Source organism: Symphalangus syndactylus, chromosome 11, assembly GCF_028878055.3.
Source record: "Symphalangus syndactylus isolate Jambi chromosome 11, NHGRI_mSymSyn1-v2.1_pri, whole genome shotgun sequence".
Classification (NCBI taxonomy): Eukaryota; Metazoa; Chordata; class Mammalia; order Primates; family Hylobatidae; genus Symphalangus; species Symphalangus syndactylus.
In genome coordinates this window covers 90133890-90149689 of record NC_072433.2, presented here as the reverse complement: position 1 = coordinate 90149689, position 15800 = coordinate 90133890, and the positions used below count along the sequence as shown (strand labels likewise).

General features: G+C 34.8%; 1 protein-coding gene across 5 annotated transcripts in view; it reads left to right on the top strand.

Annotated features, from left to right (window-relative positions):
* The window catches only part of GIN1 (gypsy retrotransposon integrase 1), a 163390-nt gene that overhangs the window by 129553 nt on the left and 18037 nt on the right, over positions 1 to 15800 (top strand). For 4 of the 5 annotated variants that reach the window (XM_055297754.2, XM_063612872.1, XM_063612873.1 and 1 more), the window contains 3 exons: positions 10790 to 10935; positions 12597 to 12790; positions 14631 to 14936. In XM_055297754.2, coding sequence (XP_055153729.1) covers positions 10797 to 10935; positions 12597 to 12790; positions 14631 to 14936 — 639 coding nt within the window. In that variant the 5' untranslated portion in view covers positions 10790 to 10796. Of the gene's footprint in view, positions 1 to 10789; positions 10936 to 12596; positions 12791 to 14630; positions 14937 to 15800 lie in introns of those variants that run through there. The other variant, XM_055297755.2, reaches the window with a different exon arrangement.

Here is a 15800-nt window from a genome sequence, read left to right as displayed (position 1 = left end):
TTTATCCCATGTGGCTTCATGTGAATGCATATGGCAATGAAGGCATTTTTTTGTTAAATGAATTTGTATTCTGAAGTGAACCAGATTACAGAGAAGTGTATTTAAATTTACAAGTCCTTGACGTTACATAAAATTGTGCGTGTCCATTTTTTGGAGCTTAAGATAGAATAATTCAAATGTCAGAATTCCGATCCAAGTTAACGTGTTGATTGAAAATTGCAGATTTTAAGATGGAACTAGCGGGTATTATAACCTTTTAGGGGCTTAAATTGGTAGCTTTGTTTTTAACCCTTGGTGAAACAGTTAAGTCCTATTCTTGACATAATACCTAACTGCCTTACTTTATTGAACACAAACAAAATTATCAAAGGAATTAAGCAATGAGTTGATTTTATTTGCTGTTATGGAGGGGACAAAGTGTATAAAGCTTAACCAAATGTGACCCTGACATTCCTCTTGCAAAACTACAAGTTGTAATCAATCACTTTCATTTTTTCTTATTCCTACATGTTTAAGTACATAAGTAATGATTTTAAGAGAAATTCTTGAAAATATGAGCATATCCAAAGAAGTCCCAGGACAGTCTTTCTTTATGTAGTTGAAACCACTTAATCCCCCTTGTAAATATAACTTTACTTAGCAATCTGAGTATATATTTATATTTGTCTCGAATATTACAGTTTCAATCCATTTTCTCTTATTAACTACTTTTCAAATACGTTGTTTCTAGGGACCAAGTAGTGTATGTGTGGGCTTTGAAAAAAAAAACAAACTGTTTCTTTTACGTTACTTTTGTATATGAATACCAATTATTAGCAGTAAAACTTTTAGCTACTTCAAAGGCTATGCTTTTCGCGAACTGAGTTTTCTATCTTACGCATTTTCTATTTCCCCTTGTCATCTGTCTCTCTACCACCAGAACCAGCAGTTTGTGAACTGCATTAAGACTGTTACATCGTTATAAAAGGATACAACTCCTGAGTCTTCTGATTTTCTTCTTAGCACTAAAGCTTTATAAACATTGCTATAAAGCATTAATACCATTAATGAAAGGAAAGAGATTTTAAAATATTTTTTCATGTAGATGAAGATTTTGGGAAAAGAAAGGGTTCTCTGTTACTTTAAACAGCCTGATATGGATGATAATACTTAGATATGATAATAATTATACATTACCATATACAAAGGACCTTTAAATCCACTATCTTCATCCTCGTAATTGCAAAAAAGGAATAGGTATTATGTCCTTTTCCAAACATAGATATTAAGGCTTAAGTCTATACCTTCTTAGACACAGTTTACTTATAGTGCCATGTATGTGAAAGTGAACTGTAATGTTTTCAAAAGTGAAATAATTTACTTGTGGCATATTTGCTATAATTTTTAGTTCTCCTTTCAGGAAATGCAAGTAATTCTTTATTCATTCACAAATAGTTGACTGTCCACTGTGTTCTGAACATTATGTTAAACAATGTAAACATAAAAAATTAATAGGCTCTTTCCATTCCTCATTTATAATCTAAATTATTGATTACAAAAATCACTTTATAATTTGTGTAACAGAGGCCTGAACCAAGTATTATAAAAGCTAAGGATAACAAGTAATTGACTTATTGGTATAGCAGGGGGGAAGAGCGTGAAATTTGAAGTAAGAGATACCAAGTTACAAGTGTCAGCGCATGTACTCACTTTATTACCTTGAGTAAATTGGACAGTCTCTGAACCTCCATTTTCCTACCTGTAAAATGGATATAAAATTAATACCTACTTCTTGAAGTATTGTGAGGATTATCATAGTAAAATACTGCATAACTATTTGCAGCTGTAGTCGTGAGTCACTTAGCAATGGAATAAATTCTGAGAAATGCTTTGTTAGGCAGTTTCAGCATTGCACGAATACAGTCTCTACCTACATGAACCTAGATGTGTGTGTGTGTATATATATATATATTTTTTTCTTCATATAGAAAACCAAATGTCCCTGCACATTATTGGGTATCATTTATTTCTCCTACTTGATCTGCAGTGCTAATATCAAATGACCTATATCAGGTTCTATATATGCTCTGCTATCATCTTACGGGACCAATAGGCAGTCCATCCTTGACCAAAACATTCTTATGCAGTGCAATTGCATTGGCAATTGTTCTTAAAATTTTTAATTTTTAAAAATTATTTCCTCTTCCTGTACTCTTGGCTTTTCCAGATGTCATATAAACAGAAATATAAAATATATAGCCATTTGTGTCTGGCTTATTTCACTTAGCATAATGATTTTGAGATTTATTCGTATTGTTAGGTCTATTCATAGTTTGTTCCTTATCAATCCTTAATAGTATTCCAGTATGTGGATCTACCATAATTTGTTTATCCATTCACCAGTTGATGAACATTTGTTTTCAGGTTTTGGCTGTTATGAATAAAACTTCTAGAAACATACACTTACAGGTTTTTAGGTGCACATATTTCCTTTTGGGTTAGTATCTAAGATTGGTATTGCTGGACCATATGGTAAATTGATGTTTAACTTTATAAGAAATTGCCAAACTGTTTTCCAACATGTTTACATTATTTTCTATTATCACCAGTAAGAGCATCCTTGATAGTACCTAGTATTGTTAAGTTTTGTTTTATTTTTCTTGTTGTTAGTGTGTAGTCATATCTTATTGTGGTTTTAATTTACATTTTTTCATTGTCTATTGACATTGAGCATTTTTTCATGTGTTTATTTGCTAATCATATCTTTTTGGTGAAGTGTTTCTATTTCCAGGTTTTAAATTGGGTTGTTTCCTTTCTTGTTAAGCTTCAAGAGTTCTTTATAAGTTCTAGATAAAAGTTATTTATCATATATATGTATTGCAGATATTTTATCCCTGTGTTATTCCTCTTTATTTAGCAGTTCTTTAAAGAATAAAAATTTTAATTTTTTCTTTATGCATAGGTGCTTTTTCTTTGCCGTCTAGGAAGCCATTACCCAACCTAAGCTCACAAAGATTTTTGTTGTCTTCTAGAAGTTGTATAGTTTTAAGTTGTACATTTAGATCTGTGACCCATCATGAATTAATTTTTACATATCATCTGAGCTATGAGTTGAGGTTCATCTTTTTTCAAAGGATGTTTAATTGTTACAGCATTCGTTGAAAAGATTATCCTTTCTTCATTGAATTACCTTGGCAACTTTGTTGAAAATCAGTTTACCATAACTGAGTGGCTATTTCTGGCACTATTCTGTTCGATAGATTTAAGGCTGTCATTTTGCCATTATAACACAGTCTTGATTACCATAGTAGTATAGAAAGTCCCGAAACCAAATAATGTGAAATTCTTCAACTATATTCATTTCTCAAAGTTGTTGTAATTATTCTGAGTCCTTTAGCTTTCCATATCAATTTTAGAATCAGCCTGTCAGTTTCTGCAAAAGAGCTTCAGGGTTCCTGATTGGGACTGCATTGAATCTATAGATCAATTTGGAGAAAATTGACATTTTGTCCAACTTTTTCTCAGAGGTAGAGGGGGAGTTACTCCAGCTTTCTGCATTCTAGTCAGAAGCCTATATGGGAATGTTTAGTGGTATTTCAGAAAGAAATAATTTTCTTCCATGATTATATTCACTATAATATTTTTATTGGAAGAGATCACAGGACGAATCCCTCTATTTGTGAATTGGATGTCATCCCCTGCTCCCATCTCAGGACATCGTACCATAATTTTTTTCTCCTCTGTTTTCAGTGGTCTTTCTAGAAGCCCTTCCATTAGCATTAAACTTTTTGGGTTACTCCCTTGTTGAAAGCAAAACAATCTTGTTTTAAAAAAATTTTTTTAATTGTAGTAAATCACACATAACATGAAATTTACCATCTTAACCATTTTTAAGTGTACAGTTCAGTGGCTTTAAGTACATTCACATTGTTTTACAGCTATTACCACCATCCATCCCAATAACTCTTTTCATTTTGTATAACTGAAACTCTTGACCAGTTAAACAATAACTATTCCATTCTCTCCTCCTCACCCCCTGTTCTATGCAACCATCATTATTCTTTCTGTCTGTATTTGACTACTCTGACTACCTCATAGAGGTGGAATCATACAGTATTTATCTTTTTGTGATTGGTTCATTTCACTTAGCTTAATGTCCTCAAGATTCATCCATGTGGTAACGTGTGTCAGAATCTCCTTCCCTTTAAAGGTGTGTGAATATATACACCATATTTTGTTTATCCATTCAGCCATTGATGGACACTTGAGTTGCTTCCATCATTTGGCTGTTGTGGGTGATGCGGCTATGAACATGGCTGTCAAAACTTTTAACCCCACTAGAATGTAAACTCAGTGAAGGTCAAGAGAATCTACATCTTGTTTATTATCCTGTCTCCAACGTTGTAACTGGCACATAGCAGTTACTCAGTAACATTTTTTAGATCAATGAATGAACCTTGTATCTGTCTCTAGCAACTATCTTGTAGCTCCTTGCCTTTATAGCTAAGCTCAAGTTTCTAAATCCACTTTCTGACTTTCCATTCATTCCTTGTGTCATTTCAGTCTGGTTGCCAACCGCCCTGCTTTACTGTAACTATACTGTATACTGTTGCCAAAACCACTAGCTACATTATGGTTCTTATATCACTTAGCCTCTCTGTGTGCTTCTAAGAACTCTGTATTTCCAGACTTCTATTACCAGAACCTCTTCTGGCTTTTTTCCTATTTCTCTGGCTATTCTCATGTCCCTAAAGATTTACAATATATTTGGGAGAGAGACATATAAACTAATATATTCAATAGCGTGTTTCAGATTTTATGATAAAGGTTGATACATATTACTGTGAATGTACCAAGGAGGGTGTGCACAATTCTCCCTGAGATTGGAGATGTGGTCAGAAAGGATTCATGGACAAATGAACTCATTAATATGAACGTTGAAGGATAAGGATATGTCTACTGCACTTCCTACTCTGTACCCTTTCCATCTGATCCTTCTTCCATTGCCTTAACTTCACCTACTTTTTACATGCCAAGTTCATCCATGAATAGAACCTGCTTAATATTGTCATCTTTCTCCCTAAGCCAGAGCTTCAGACAGAAGTGATCCCAGATTCTTCTTTGTGTTTACTCCACACATCTAGTCAGTCACAGTTCTTATATAATGTATCTATCCATTTATACTGACACTGCTTTGGCTCAGAATTTCCTCATTTCTTGCTTTAATTATACAGTAGTTTCCTAGCTAACTAGTACAGGTATTCCTGTCTCTACCCCAATCTCTATTCCATGTTGGTGCACAAAACACTTTATAGAATAGAAATCTAATCTTGTAACTCCAACTGATTCTTAAAATTTTAAGTTCTTCCAGGTTGGAGTGGTTAGAAGACACTGTAGGAAATGACACCTAGCCAGAGTTTTGAAAGATGATGAAGGGCTGGAGAAATAGCAATAAAGTTCATTCCAGGCAAAAGTATCAATGAAAAGGTGTGAGCACACTGCATGGGATGGTTGAAGAACTGTGGTTATTTTTTGAATTGAGAATGCCAAGAGAAAAAGATGGAGAGATTGATAAAAACCATATCTTATAAAGCCTTGTATACTGGCAGAGGTATTTAGATATCATTAGTGCCATGGTCTTAATGGTTGTGTTCTCCCAAAATTCATATGTTGAAATCCTAACCACCAAGGTGATGGTATTAAGAGGTTGGACCTTGGGGCTGGGTGCGGTGGCTCACACCTGTAATCCCAGCACTTTGGGAGGCTAAGGTGGGTGGATCACTTGAGGTCAGAAGTTCGAGACCAGCCTGGCCAACATAGTGAAACCTCATCTCTACTAAAAATATAAAAATTAGCAGGGCATGGTGGCATGCACCCGTAGTACCAGCTACTCGAGAGGCTGAGGAACAAAATTTGCTCGAGCCTGGGAGGCAGAGGTTGCAGTAAGCTGAGATCATGCCACTGCACTCCAGCCTGGGCGACAGAGCGCAACTCTGTCTCAAAAAAAAAAAAAAAAAAGAGGTGGAACTTTGGGGAGGTGACTTGATCATGGGTCAGAGCTCTCATTAATGGGATTAGTGCCTGTATTTTAAAGAGTCTGAGAGAAACCCCTTCCCCCTTCCCTCATGTGAAGTTACAGTGAGAAGATAGCTGCCTATAAGAAAGTGAACCCTCAGTAGACACTAAATTTGCTGGCATCTTGATCTTGTACTTCCTAGCCTCCAGAACTGTGAGAAAGAAATTTCTGTTTATAAGCCATCCAGTTTATGGTATATTTGTTATAGCCTCCCAAGTGGACTAAAACAATCAGGAATGGCAAAAGGTGTATTTTGAGTTAAGTGAATATTTTGAAAAGATTTGTGTTTTAATGTGACCTCTGTGACTGCACTGAGGACAGGGACTATATTAGAGACAGAGGAGGCAAGGTCAGATAGAAGGTGAGTGTGAGCTAAGGCAGTGGCAATGGAATAAAGTCCAAGGTTCTACCTCATCCACAATCAGTGCTTTTCCTCCTTTTCCAGGTGAATCTGGGTCTCTACACATCTGCTTTGATAGTACTCTTTGCATACATCTGTTACAACACCACTCTAAACCATATAAATGCTGATTTACTCCTCTTTTCCTCTCATTTATACCATAAGCTCTGTGAGGACAGGGATTTCATTTTATTTAGCTTTATATTATTATCATCTAGTATATATAAGGGTTTAAGAGCCCAGTAACTGAGCAAATTCAAGGTTATATGGATGAATAGGCAAAAAACTATTAAAAAGGGTAAAATATGGAAGTTCTGCAGTAGACACAAAGAAAATTAGGAGAGGTCAAGATCACTTTAGATTCAGAGATCATGGAACGTTTGCTTCATTGAGGTGCTAGAAGTTGATTTTGAAAGATGAGTAAGGCTTAATCAGGTGGAAGGATATACCATTTAGGGGAAAATTATGTAAACCAAGGTATAGAGAATGGTTGGGGATATGGCCATGGGTATACAAAGGAAAGTAGTGAGAGAAGAAGCTGTATTATGTCCTGCCAGGTTGTAGAGGGTAGGCTAAATAGTCTAGACCTTAGCCACTAAGTGGAAGATAATGCCCAGAGGCAGTCTCATGGTGTCCATTCTGTCAAGTAAATCATTTGGAAGATAAAAATATGCTAGGGATAGTCTAAATTAAAGTTTCAAGGTGACTATGTCAGACAAATAACTACACCTTTAAGTCTTAGTTCTGTTGTTGAGCCAAGACAACTCACCCATATAAAAATGAAAATAATACACTTGTGAAAGCATTTGTGAAATATGAAAATCTGTAAGAAATAGATGGTTTTTATGTCTTCTCCAATGATGTTTATGTCCCTCTCCCTAACAGATATATGTTAGTCTTCTCCCACTACTTTGATGAGGAAAAAAAAACCAAAAACCTTTAAGAGCTCAGTCTCCAAAGATTTTTGTAGTGCTTTCCTTTTCTCCTTGTCCCTTTGTACTATAGGTTTACTCTGAGGAGAGCAAATTTCTCTATTTCGATCTACTTGGATTATTCAAAAGTTAAAGATCTCAAAGCAGAGAAGTTAATTTCAATAAATAGACCTTTTCTGAGAAGTTTTTGTATATTTATTATAAATAGGAAAACCAACAGTGTCCTAATGGCACGTTAACTTAATATACTGAAGACTTCATCTTACATTAGATAGAAAAATTTTCTGGTCTCTCCAGGAGGTAAATGGGTTGGGGGAGGAAGACAAGAGATGGTAGGAACTTGGAACCAAGAGGTTTTTAAATATAAAAGCAAAATACAGAAGCTACTGTGGATTATGCAGGCTCACATTTTTTTTCCAATGGCTGGTTTGTCTTCTACCACTTCTAGTTACCCACATCCCTCTGTGTTTTGGGGCCTGCACCTCCTCTAAGGTGTGAGAGTTTGGTCTTTTCCTTCTGTGGGCTTTTACAGGCCTGAAAAAGCTCCTCCTCTTTTCTTTTTAAGGTCCTTCAGGAGTTTTTGCAACCTTTACTGGTCTCTAAAAGGGAAGAAATACACAATTTTTATCTTCCTTTTATAAACCTCATCTTCCTACAAATACCATGCTCCCAACTGGCTAGGATGGGATATTTCTAGATTTTCCTTTAGATTGCTTAGATGATTTGTGACATTGATAGTTCCAAAAACTATTAAGGGAAAACTATAACAGGAAGTTACATATAGTATATTATTAATTTTACAGTATGTATAGTCTATATATTGATTTCATCTAAACTGAGAAGGGACAGTTTTCTGTCCCTTAGACTTGAAAGAATGCGTTATCACTGTAGTACAGAGATGAAAATAGAGGACACAAAGAAAAAATGATTTTGGTTTCTTTTTTTTTTTTTAAGAGTTGAAGACGATTAATGCAGAGCTAGAATGATAGGCAGGCAAATGGATGGGTAGACAAATGGGTTCTGTATTCTCAATTTGAAACAACACAAGTCTTCATGAACTGAAAATTGATTAGGAAGTAAAAGTTTGCCACGGAGTCCTGGCAGAGGAGAGAGTATAGTGAGGATGACATGGAAAGTAAAGGCATCAAGAGGTCTTATGTGGCAGATTGGGGGGCAGTAGGGTGCCACTAGTGTTTCACCACAGATGGTTTGAAAAGCACTGACCTAGAGCGACATGAAACTTGGTAACAATAGAAGTGGCTACAGGACCAGAACAGAGTATACACATGGTAAAACTTCTTGATGCCTTTACTGTTTCCATTTAGTGGCTATTATGACTATAAAATATCTATGAACATTTTTGTACACATATTTTGATAGTCATAGACTCATTTCACTGGAATATGAAGTTAGAATTGCCAAACCTTTAGGGTAAATTTGTGCTCAGCTTTAGAAGAAACTCAGTTTTCCAAGGTGGTTGCAACATTTTATCCTCCCACAATTTTTGAGAGTTCCAGCTGCTGCCTGTCTTCACCAACACTTGGTGTTGTCTTTGGTTTTTAATTTTAGCCTGTTCAGTAGTGTGTAATTCTAAGTCATCGTGGTTTTATTTGCATTGCCCTGTGGAATAATGATGTTGAGCACATTTTCACTTGCTTATTGACCATTGGATATTCTCTTTTATGAAGTGCTGTGTAAAAATTTCCCCCCGTTTTTTGAATTGGGTTTTTGTCCTTTTCCTTTTGATTTTTAGAAGTTCCTTGCATACACTGGGTCTGAGTCCTTTGTTAGATGTATGTATTAAAGATATCTTCTCCCAATGCGTGTCCTATGTTTTCACTTTCTTAATGGTGTCTTTCATGAGTACACATTTTTATTTTGATAAAGCCCTATTGTTAATTTTTTTTCTTTTAAGGATAGTGTTTTTTTGTGTCTTATTTAATAAATCTTTGCTTAGCCTAAGATTTGAAAGATGTTTTCCTATGTTTTCTTCCAGAATCATTGTCATTTATCTTTCACATTTAAGTTTATGACTTATCTGGAATTAATTTTTGTGTAAGATGTGAGATAGGTGGTTAAGGTTCATTTTTTCCCCTAATACAGTTATCTAATTGTCCAGCATTATTTATTGAAGAGACCACCTCTTTCCTCATTGTATTGATATCTTCATTGTAAACGTATTAACTTTACATGTGTGGATGTAATTCTGGACTCCTCGTTCAATTACAGTGATGTATTTGTCTGTCCTTATGCCAATTGGCTTGTCTTATTTACTTTATTTGTATAAAAAGTCTTAAATCTCATCCATTCATCTTTGAGATGATTTAGAAACTGTGATAGGCTACATTTGTTTGGTTTGGGATACAGCCATCTATTAGAAGATGAAAAAAATCATATATTTAATAATCAATTGGAAGTGAATTAAATTTAGAACAAACTGATTGTCTTATAATACTTTATAGAGATAATTACCCTGTGTTTTAGGTTATGATGGGACTGTGTTAACATTTCAGAACCTTTGCTTTTAAATTGACATACACTTTATGTTAACCTAAGGTAAGAAATGTATTGTTAGTCTCTCTGGAAGTTAAAAATAGATCAGAAAGACGATTTTACATTTGCAAAGAGCTGTATCATAGGGGAAGTGAATTGATAAGTTGAAGCCATGGCGATAGGCACAGTCTGTTCTGCTTTGTTCCAGCATTCTCTTTCCAGTAAATACTCTTAGTCTCATCCCTAGATCCTCCAGTGGTCAGTAAACATCTTTTTTTAAATGTAATTTCAAAATTGTAAGATTTATGTCAGAATCCTAGCAGGAAACAGAAGGCATTCTGGTGGGATTTTAAAGAAAATTTAATGGAGCTCCTTTCTATAGACAGACAGTAACAAAGTAAACAACATGGCACTTGGAGACTAGCAAAAGCAAAAATAGTTACCACCTTAGGGCTGAGGTGACAAGAAGAAGAAATAATGAATATATTTAGAAATAATATAATGCTATATTTCTTATAACTTATTATTTAAATGTCACATGACAGGATCCTCCTGTGTTACCATCCTTTGAATGTAACATTTCAGTTGATAGCAATGAAATTTTAAGCAAACCTTTTTGAAGTTTACTGGTTCATTTCCTTTTTTCTCAGTATGTGGAAAATTTTCAGCATTTCTTATCAAATGGAAAGAGACAAGATAATTTGTCATGGGGTATATCAAAAATAGCATTTGAGTATTTTTGTTCATATACATCGCCGTTCCTTTCCTGTACTGCAATTATCTCCCTCACAAATAAATTCTGGGAATTCTCAGTTCATATGTAAATAGAAATATGACAGAAGTCTTAACTGAAATAGCAATTCAGTTAGTTTAAAATTTAAGTTATCTTTTTAAATACCTTTTACCTAGGTTCACAATGGTCCGTAGTGGAAAAAATGGTGACCTTCATCTTAAACAGATTGCATATTACAAACGAACTGGTGAATATCATCCAACTACACTGCCAAGTGAGAGAAGTGGCATAAGAAGAGCAGCAAAAAAATTTGTCTTCAAAGGTAAAATTAATGTTCAAAATGTTGATTATTGAGTTGTAGATTCTTCCCCACATTCTTCTTTATGGAAGTTTGGGAATTTCTGTAGTAGTTGGTTGTTGCTAAACAATTACCAGTTAAATTGATGATGCCACTCAATCAAAAGCAAAATAAAAATTACACTCAAGCTAACTGAAGGCCAATAAGCATGAAAAGCATGGTTTAAATTATAGACAGTATATGATACCATGAAAGAAAACAAAACATTTTTCTAAATGAACAACTTCTGCTTTTACCCTCTCATGGTCTCTAATGGTGTACTTTCCAGCACTGATGCCACTTTCAGTGAGGAACTTTTTTGATGCTTAATATGAAAATGTTCACAAAGTTAACTGGTTTGTTTACTAAAATGAAAACTAGAAGGAATTAACTATGTTTCTGTGATCATGTCCCCTTGACCCCCACCACTGCCATTAAATATTCTCAGGATCACATTCATTTTAGGACCCTTGGATCTTCCTGAATGGATTAAATATTTGAAAGGCAGTGGGATATTTATCTTGGAAGGTCATGATAATTTTTCCCTCTTTTTCCCCTTATAAATAGGGGAAGAAAAATTTGGGATGAGATAAACAACAAGTAGTCAGCAGATAATTAAATGAATGTTTGTGTTATAAATGGGAATTTTGCCTCTTTAGGCTTACCCCAAAGCAGGTTAATAAAACTCTAGGATAATAAATAAATGCCTGCTTGCATCTCTCTGTGTATATCCCTACCAATAACTCCCTTATACTTAAGATTAGGCAGACCTATTACCTCTTAAACTAAAGTGAGGATTCTTTCATTCATATATTTGATAATTTATGTAACAAATGTTAACTGGGTTTCTGCTATGTGCCAGTCACATTCTAAGCCTTGGAGATATATTGATGAATAACATAGATAAGGTTCCTGCTCTTAGGTTGCTTATCTTCTAATTCTAAAAAGTAAGGAATGTTCCACTCATCAGTCGGCTTACTCATAGTAGTAGCTGAATAGTGTATTTTGGAGTTTGAATAGCTAGCCCATTCACATTGGAGAGATAGATGGTGATTTGCTTCATACCCTGGTTACTTCCTAGCTGCAGATTCTTCTCAGGTGTCCTCCTAAGGAAACAGAGAATTGTCTTGAGGATTAAAGTTTTTTCCACTTCCCCGCTTCACCATCCCTACCTTCTCAAATATAGAAAAAGCTGAGAGAGCTGTTTGCTTGCAAAAATGCAGTGATGATAAAACATTATTTTAGAAAATTCTGTTCCAGGAAGTTGTTTCTCTGTTCATAATTTATTTGCTAATCTATGCCATTTTTAGGAGGTGCCTGCAAAATCTTCCTACTTTGAGTACTCCCATAGAGAGATAATTTCATATTTCCGTACTTATTACATGCTTTGGTGAACAAGCTTGCTCTACTTATATTGATAGCTACAGAATTATAGCAGCTACTGCCGTTCCTAAGTATCTAGTAAGTGTAACAACTAAGAACCTTTGTGTTGTAGCATATTTATTAAAAATAAATATTCTAAGTGCAGTAAGATTTTACAAAACAAAACAAAAACCTTCATGGTGTAAACAAAAGGCTATGATTCTCTTAAAACTACATAGATCTCTAAAAATTGCAATTCTATCTTTTGGTATCATTTATTCCAGAAAAAAAGCTGTTTTATGTTGGAAAAGACAGAAAACAAAATCGTTTGGTAATTGTTTCAGAAGAGGAAAAAAAGAAAGTCTTAAGAGAATGCCATGAAAATGACAGTGGAGCTCATCATGGTATATCCAGGACCCTCACTCTGGTAGAATCCAATTATTACTGGACATCTGTGACCAATGATGTCAAACAGTGGGTATGGCTTATATATTTAGAATATTATGAATAATGTCTTTCATAGATAGATATTTAAAATTTATTATTTCTCCAGATTTATTCTGGGTATCACCTCTCATTAAGTATTTTTGGCAATCACTTAAAGGGAGTTGTATTTCCCTTCACAGTTATTTTAAATCACTTCAGTATAATTTGAACAGGAAAGAAGCATTATTTAAACACTTGAAAATACCATATTTAAATAAGAGATTATTTAGAATCAGATTTGTATCATTGAACTTTTTGTGTAGGCAGAATTTAAATGGAGCTGGAATTCATTTGACTAAATCATTACTTCTTCAATGGCAGTCATACAAGGTTTTCTTAAGAGGAGAATATGTTCATAGTAAGTCAAGCCTAGTATGTGCTCTCATCTTTTGTGCCTGTTCCATCTTGAGGTGGAACCAAATATAACCAAAATCAAATTTTGAGGATAATGAAATAAGTCTGAGTTTTGTAACTTTATGACCCATTGGGACCTTCAACTTCTAGTAGAAAATTCACCTATAGGAATTTTGGGGTTCTTGCTGGAAGTCAACTGATCCTCCTCTTTCCAGTATACTGTATGCCAAATGGTAGGAATTCCTTGGTATATCTGTGAGATCTCCTTAATAATTGTAGTAGTGCATCAAAAAGACTGGCATTTCAAGCATAAAGAATTAAACCAACATTTCATAAGTATAATTTGTGAATTATCAGTTTGTGGGTCTATTCAGGTATTCCAAAGACCTTCATAATTTATATATTTTTCCTGCCGTGGATTTTTTTGCATTCAGTGAAATCTTTGTCAAATTGTTATCACTGGAGAATGAATATGATTTTTGGAAATAATCAGAAGTTATTTGTGATAAAATCCAACAAATAAGTTTAAATTGTAAAGTGAAAATTCTGATCAAAAGTAACTGTGACTATAATGTGATTAAATGGCTTTTAAATTTTTCTTCAGAAGCTAGTTTGAAAGTAGTTTCTAGAGTGGAATTCCAGAGATATATTGAGAAATGGCACCCATCCATAAATTGATCAGTAGATCTTGTCTCACCTCACTCAAATGAAAGCCTCAGGACAGCATGGGTTTTGTTTATGTTTATTCTTTTCCCACGATTGAGAGAAATTGCTCCATCTATACATTTTGTATGAATGAAATTATATTTCAATAAATGTGGTTGGAATAGATTAATGAATAAACTTAATGTGATAACTTTAGAAGGAAACATTTTGTGCATATAGAAATTATTGTAAATTTACATACTGATTTAATAGGAAACTTAAGATCTTTTTAAGTATTTAATAAATATTTATTGAATGTGAACCAGATTTATGTTCCATGTGAATAAGACCCAATAAGATGGTCATTTGGTAGTATAGTCTTCCCTCAGTATATGCAAGGGATTGGTTCTAGCACCACACTCATGCAACCAAATCTACTCACACCAAAGTCCTGCAGTTAGCCCTGTGAAACTCGCGTATACAAGAAGTCAGCTTTCTGTATACTTGAGTTTCTCATCCCTTCCTACCAATACAGTACTTTTTATTTGTGTTTAGTTAAAAAAAAAAAAAAGCCATGTATAAGCTGACCTTCACAGCCCAAACCCATGTTGTTTGAGGATCAGCTGTAGTGGCTACTACAGTTGTTTGTTGTTGTTTTATTTGTTTGTTCTTCTAAATAGGTTTAATCCAGTGATTCTCAGTCCAGAAGTTTCTCCTTCAAAACACAAAGTGTACCTATTAACCATTTTAAAATTCAGATTTATAAGACTGCTTTTATATTGTGTTGAGTGTTAACATTTGTATGTATTTTCTTTATTGTGTGCCTGTTGTAGGTATATGCTTGTCAGCATTGCCAAGTGGCAAAAAGTACCGTTATTGTAGCACCGAAACAGCACCTTCTCAAGGTGGAAAATCCATGGAGTTTAGTTACTGTTGATCTGATGGGGCCTTTTCATACAAGCAACAGAAGTCATGTATATGCTATAATCATGACAGATTTGTTCACCAAGTGGATTGTGATTTTGCCTCTATGTGATGTTTCAGCATCAGAAGTTTCTAAAGCTATTATCAACATATTTTTCTTATATGGACCTCCTCAGAAAATAATAATGGACCAAAGAGATGAATTCATTCAACAGGTAAGACAAATAAACTACTTAGGTCTGGGAGCATATCTTACTTCTTTTCAGTGTCCAAAACCAGTGCCCTCTGCATTATATTACAGAGTGCTTAATAAATTCAGATAAATTTCTATAGGTATAGAGGTATGATATTAAATACTACAAGGATAGTTGTACTGGAAATTAGGAGATTAAGATTTTAATACTTACTGTGGGTTATTGTAAGCCCATCTTCAGATATCCTCAAATTAAAATGAGGAGGTTGGACCAAATAATCTTTATTTACTTCTAGGTTAAAAACCCATGATTGGTTGGGCCTGGCTCATGCCTATAATCCCAACACTTTAGGAGGCTGAGGTGCATGGATCACTTGAGCTCAGGAGTTCAAGACCACCCTGGGCAATAGGGCAAAACTCCATCTCTGCAAAAAATATAAAAATTAGCTGGGCATGGTGGTGGGCGCCTGTAATCACAGCTACTCGGGAGGCTGAGGCAGGAGAATTGCTTGAACCTGGGAGGTAGAGGTTGCAGTGAGCCGAGATTGCACCACTGCACTCCAGCCTGAGCGACAGAGCAAGACTCCATCTCAAAAAGAAAAAAAAATTAGCCAGGTGTGGTGGCACCCACCTGTGGTCCCAGCTACTCAGGAGGCTGAGATAGGAGGATCACTTGAGCCCGGGAGGCGGAGGTTACAACGAACTGAGATTGTGCCACTGCACTTCAACCTGGGCAACAGAGTAAGACCTTGTCTCAAAAAATAGTAATAATAATAATAATACTATGATTGACAGGTAAAGAGAGACTTAAATAAATGGAAGAATACATTTTGTTCATGAATAAGAATAGTCAGTATTGAAAGGTACTTTTTCCCTTGCCCTGGCC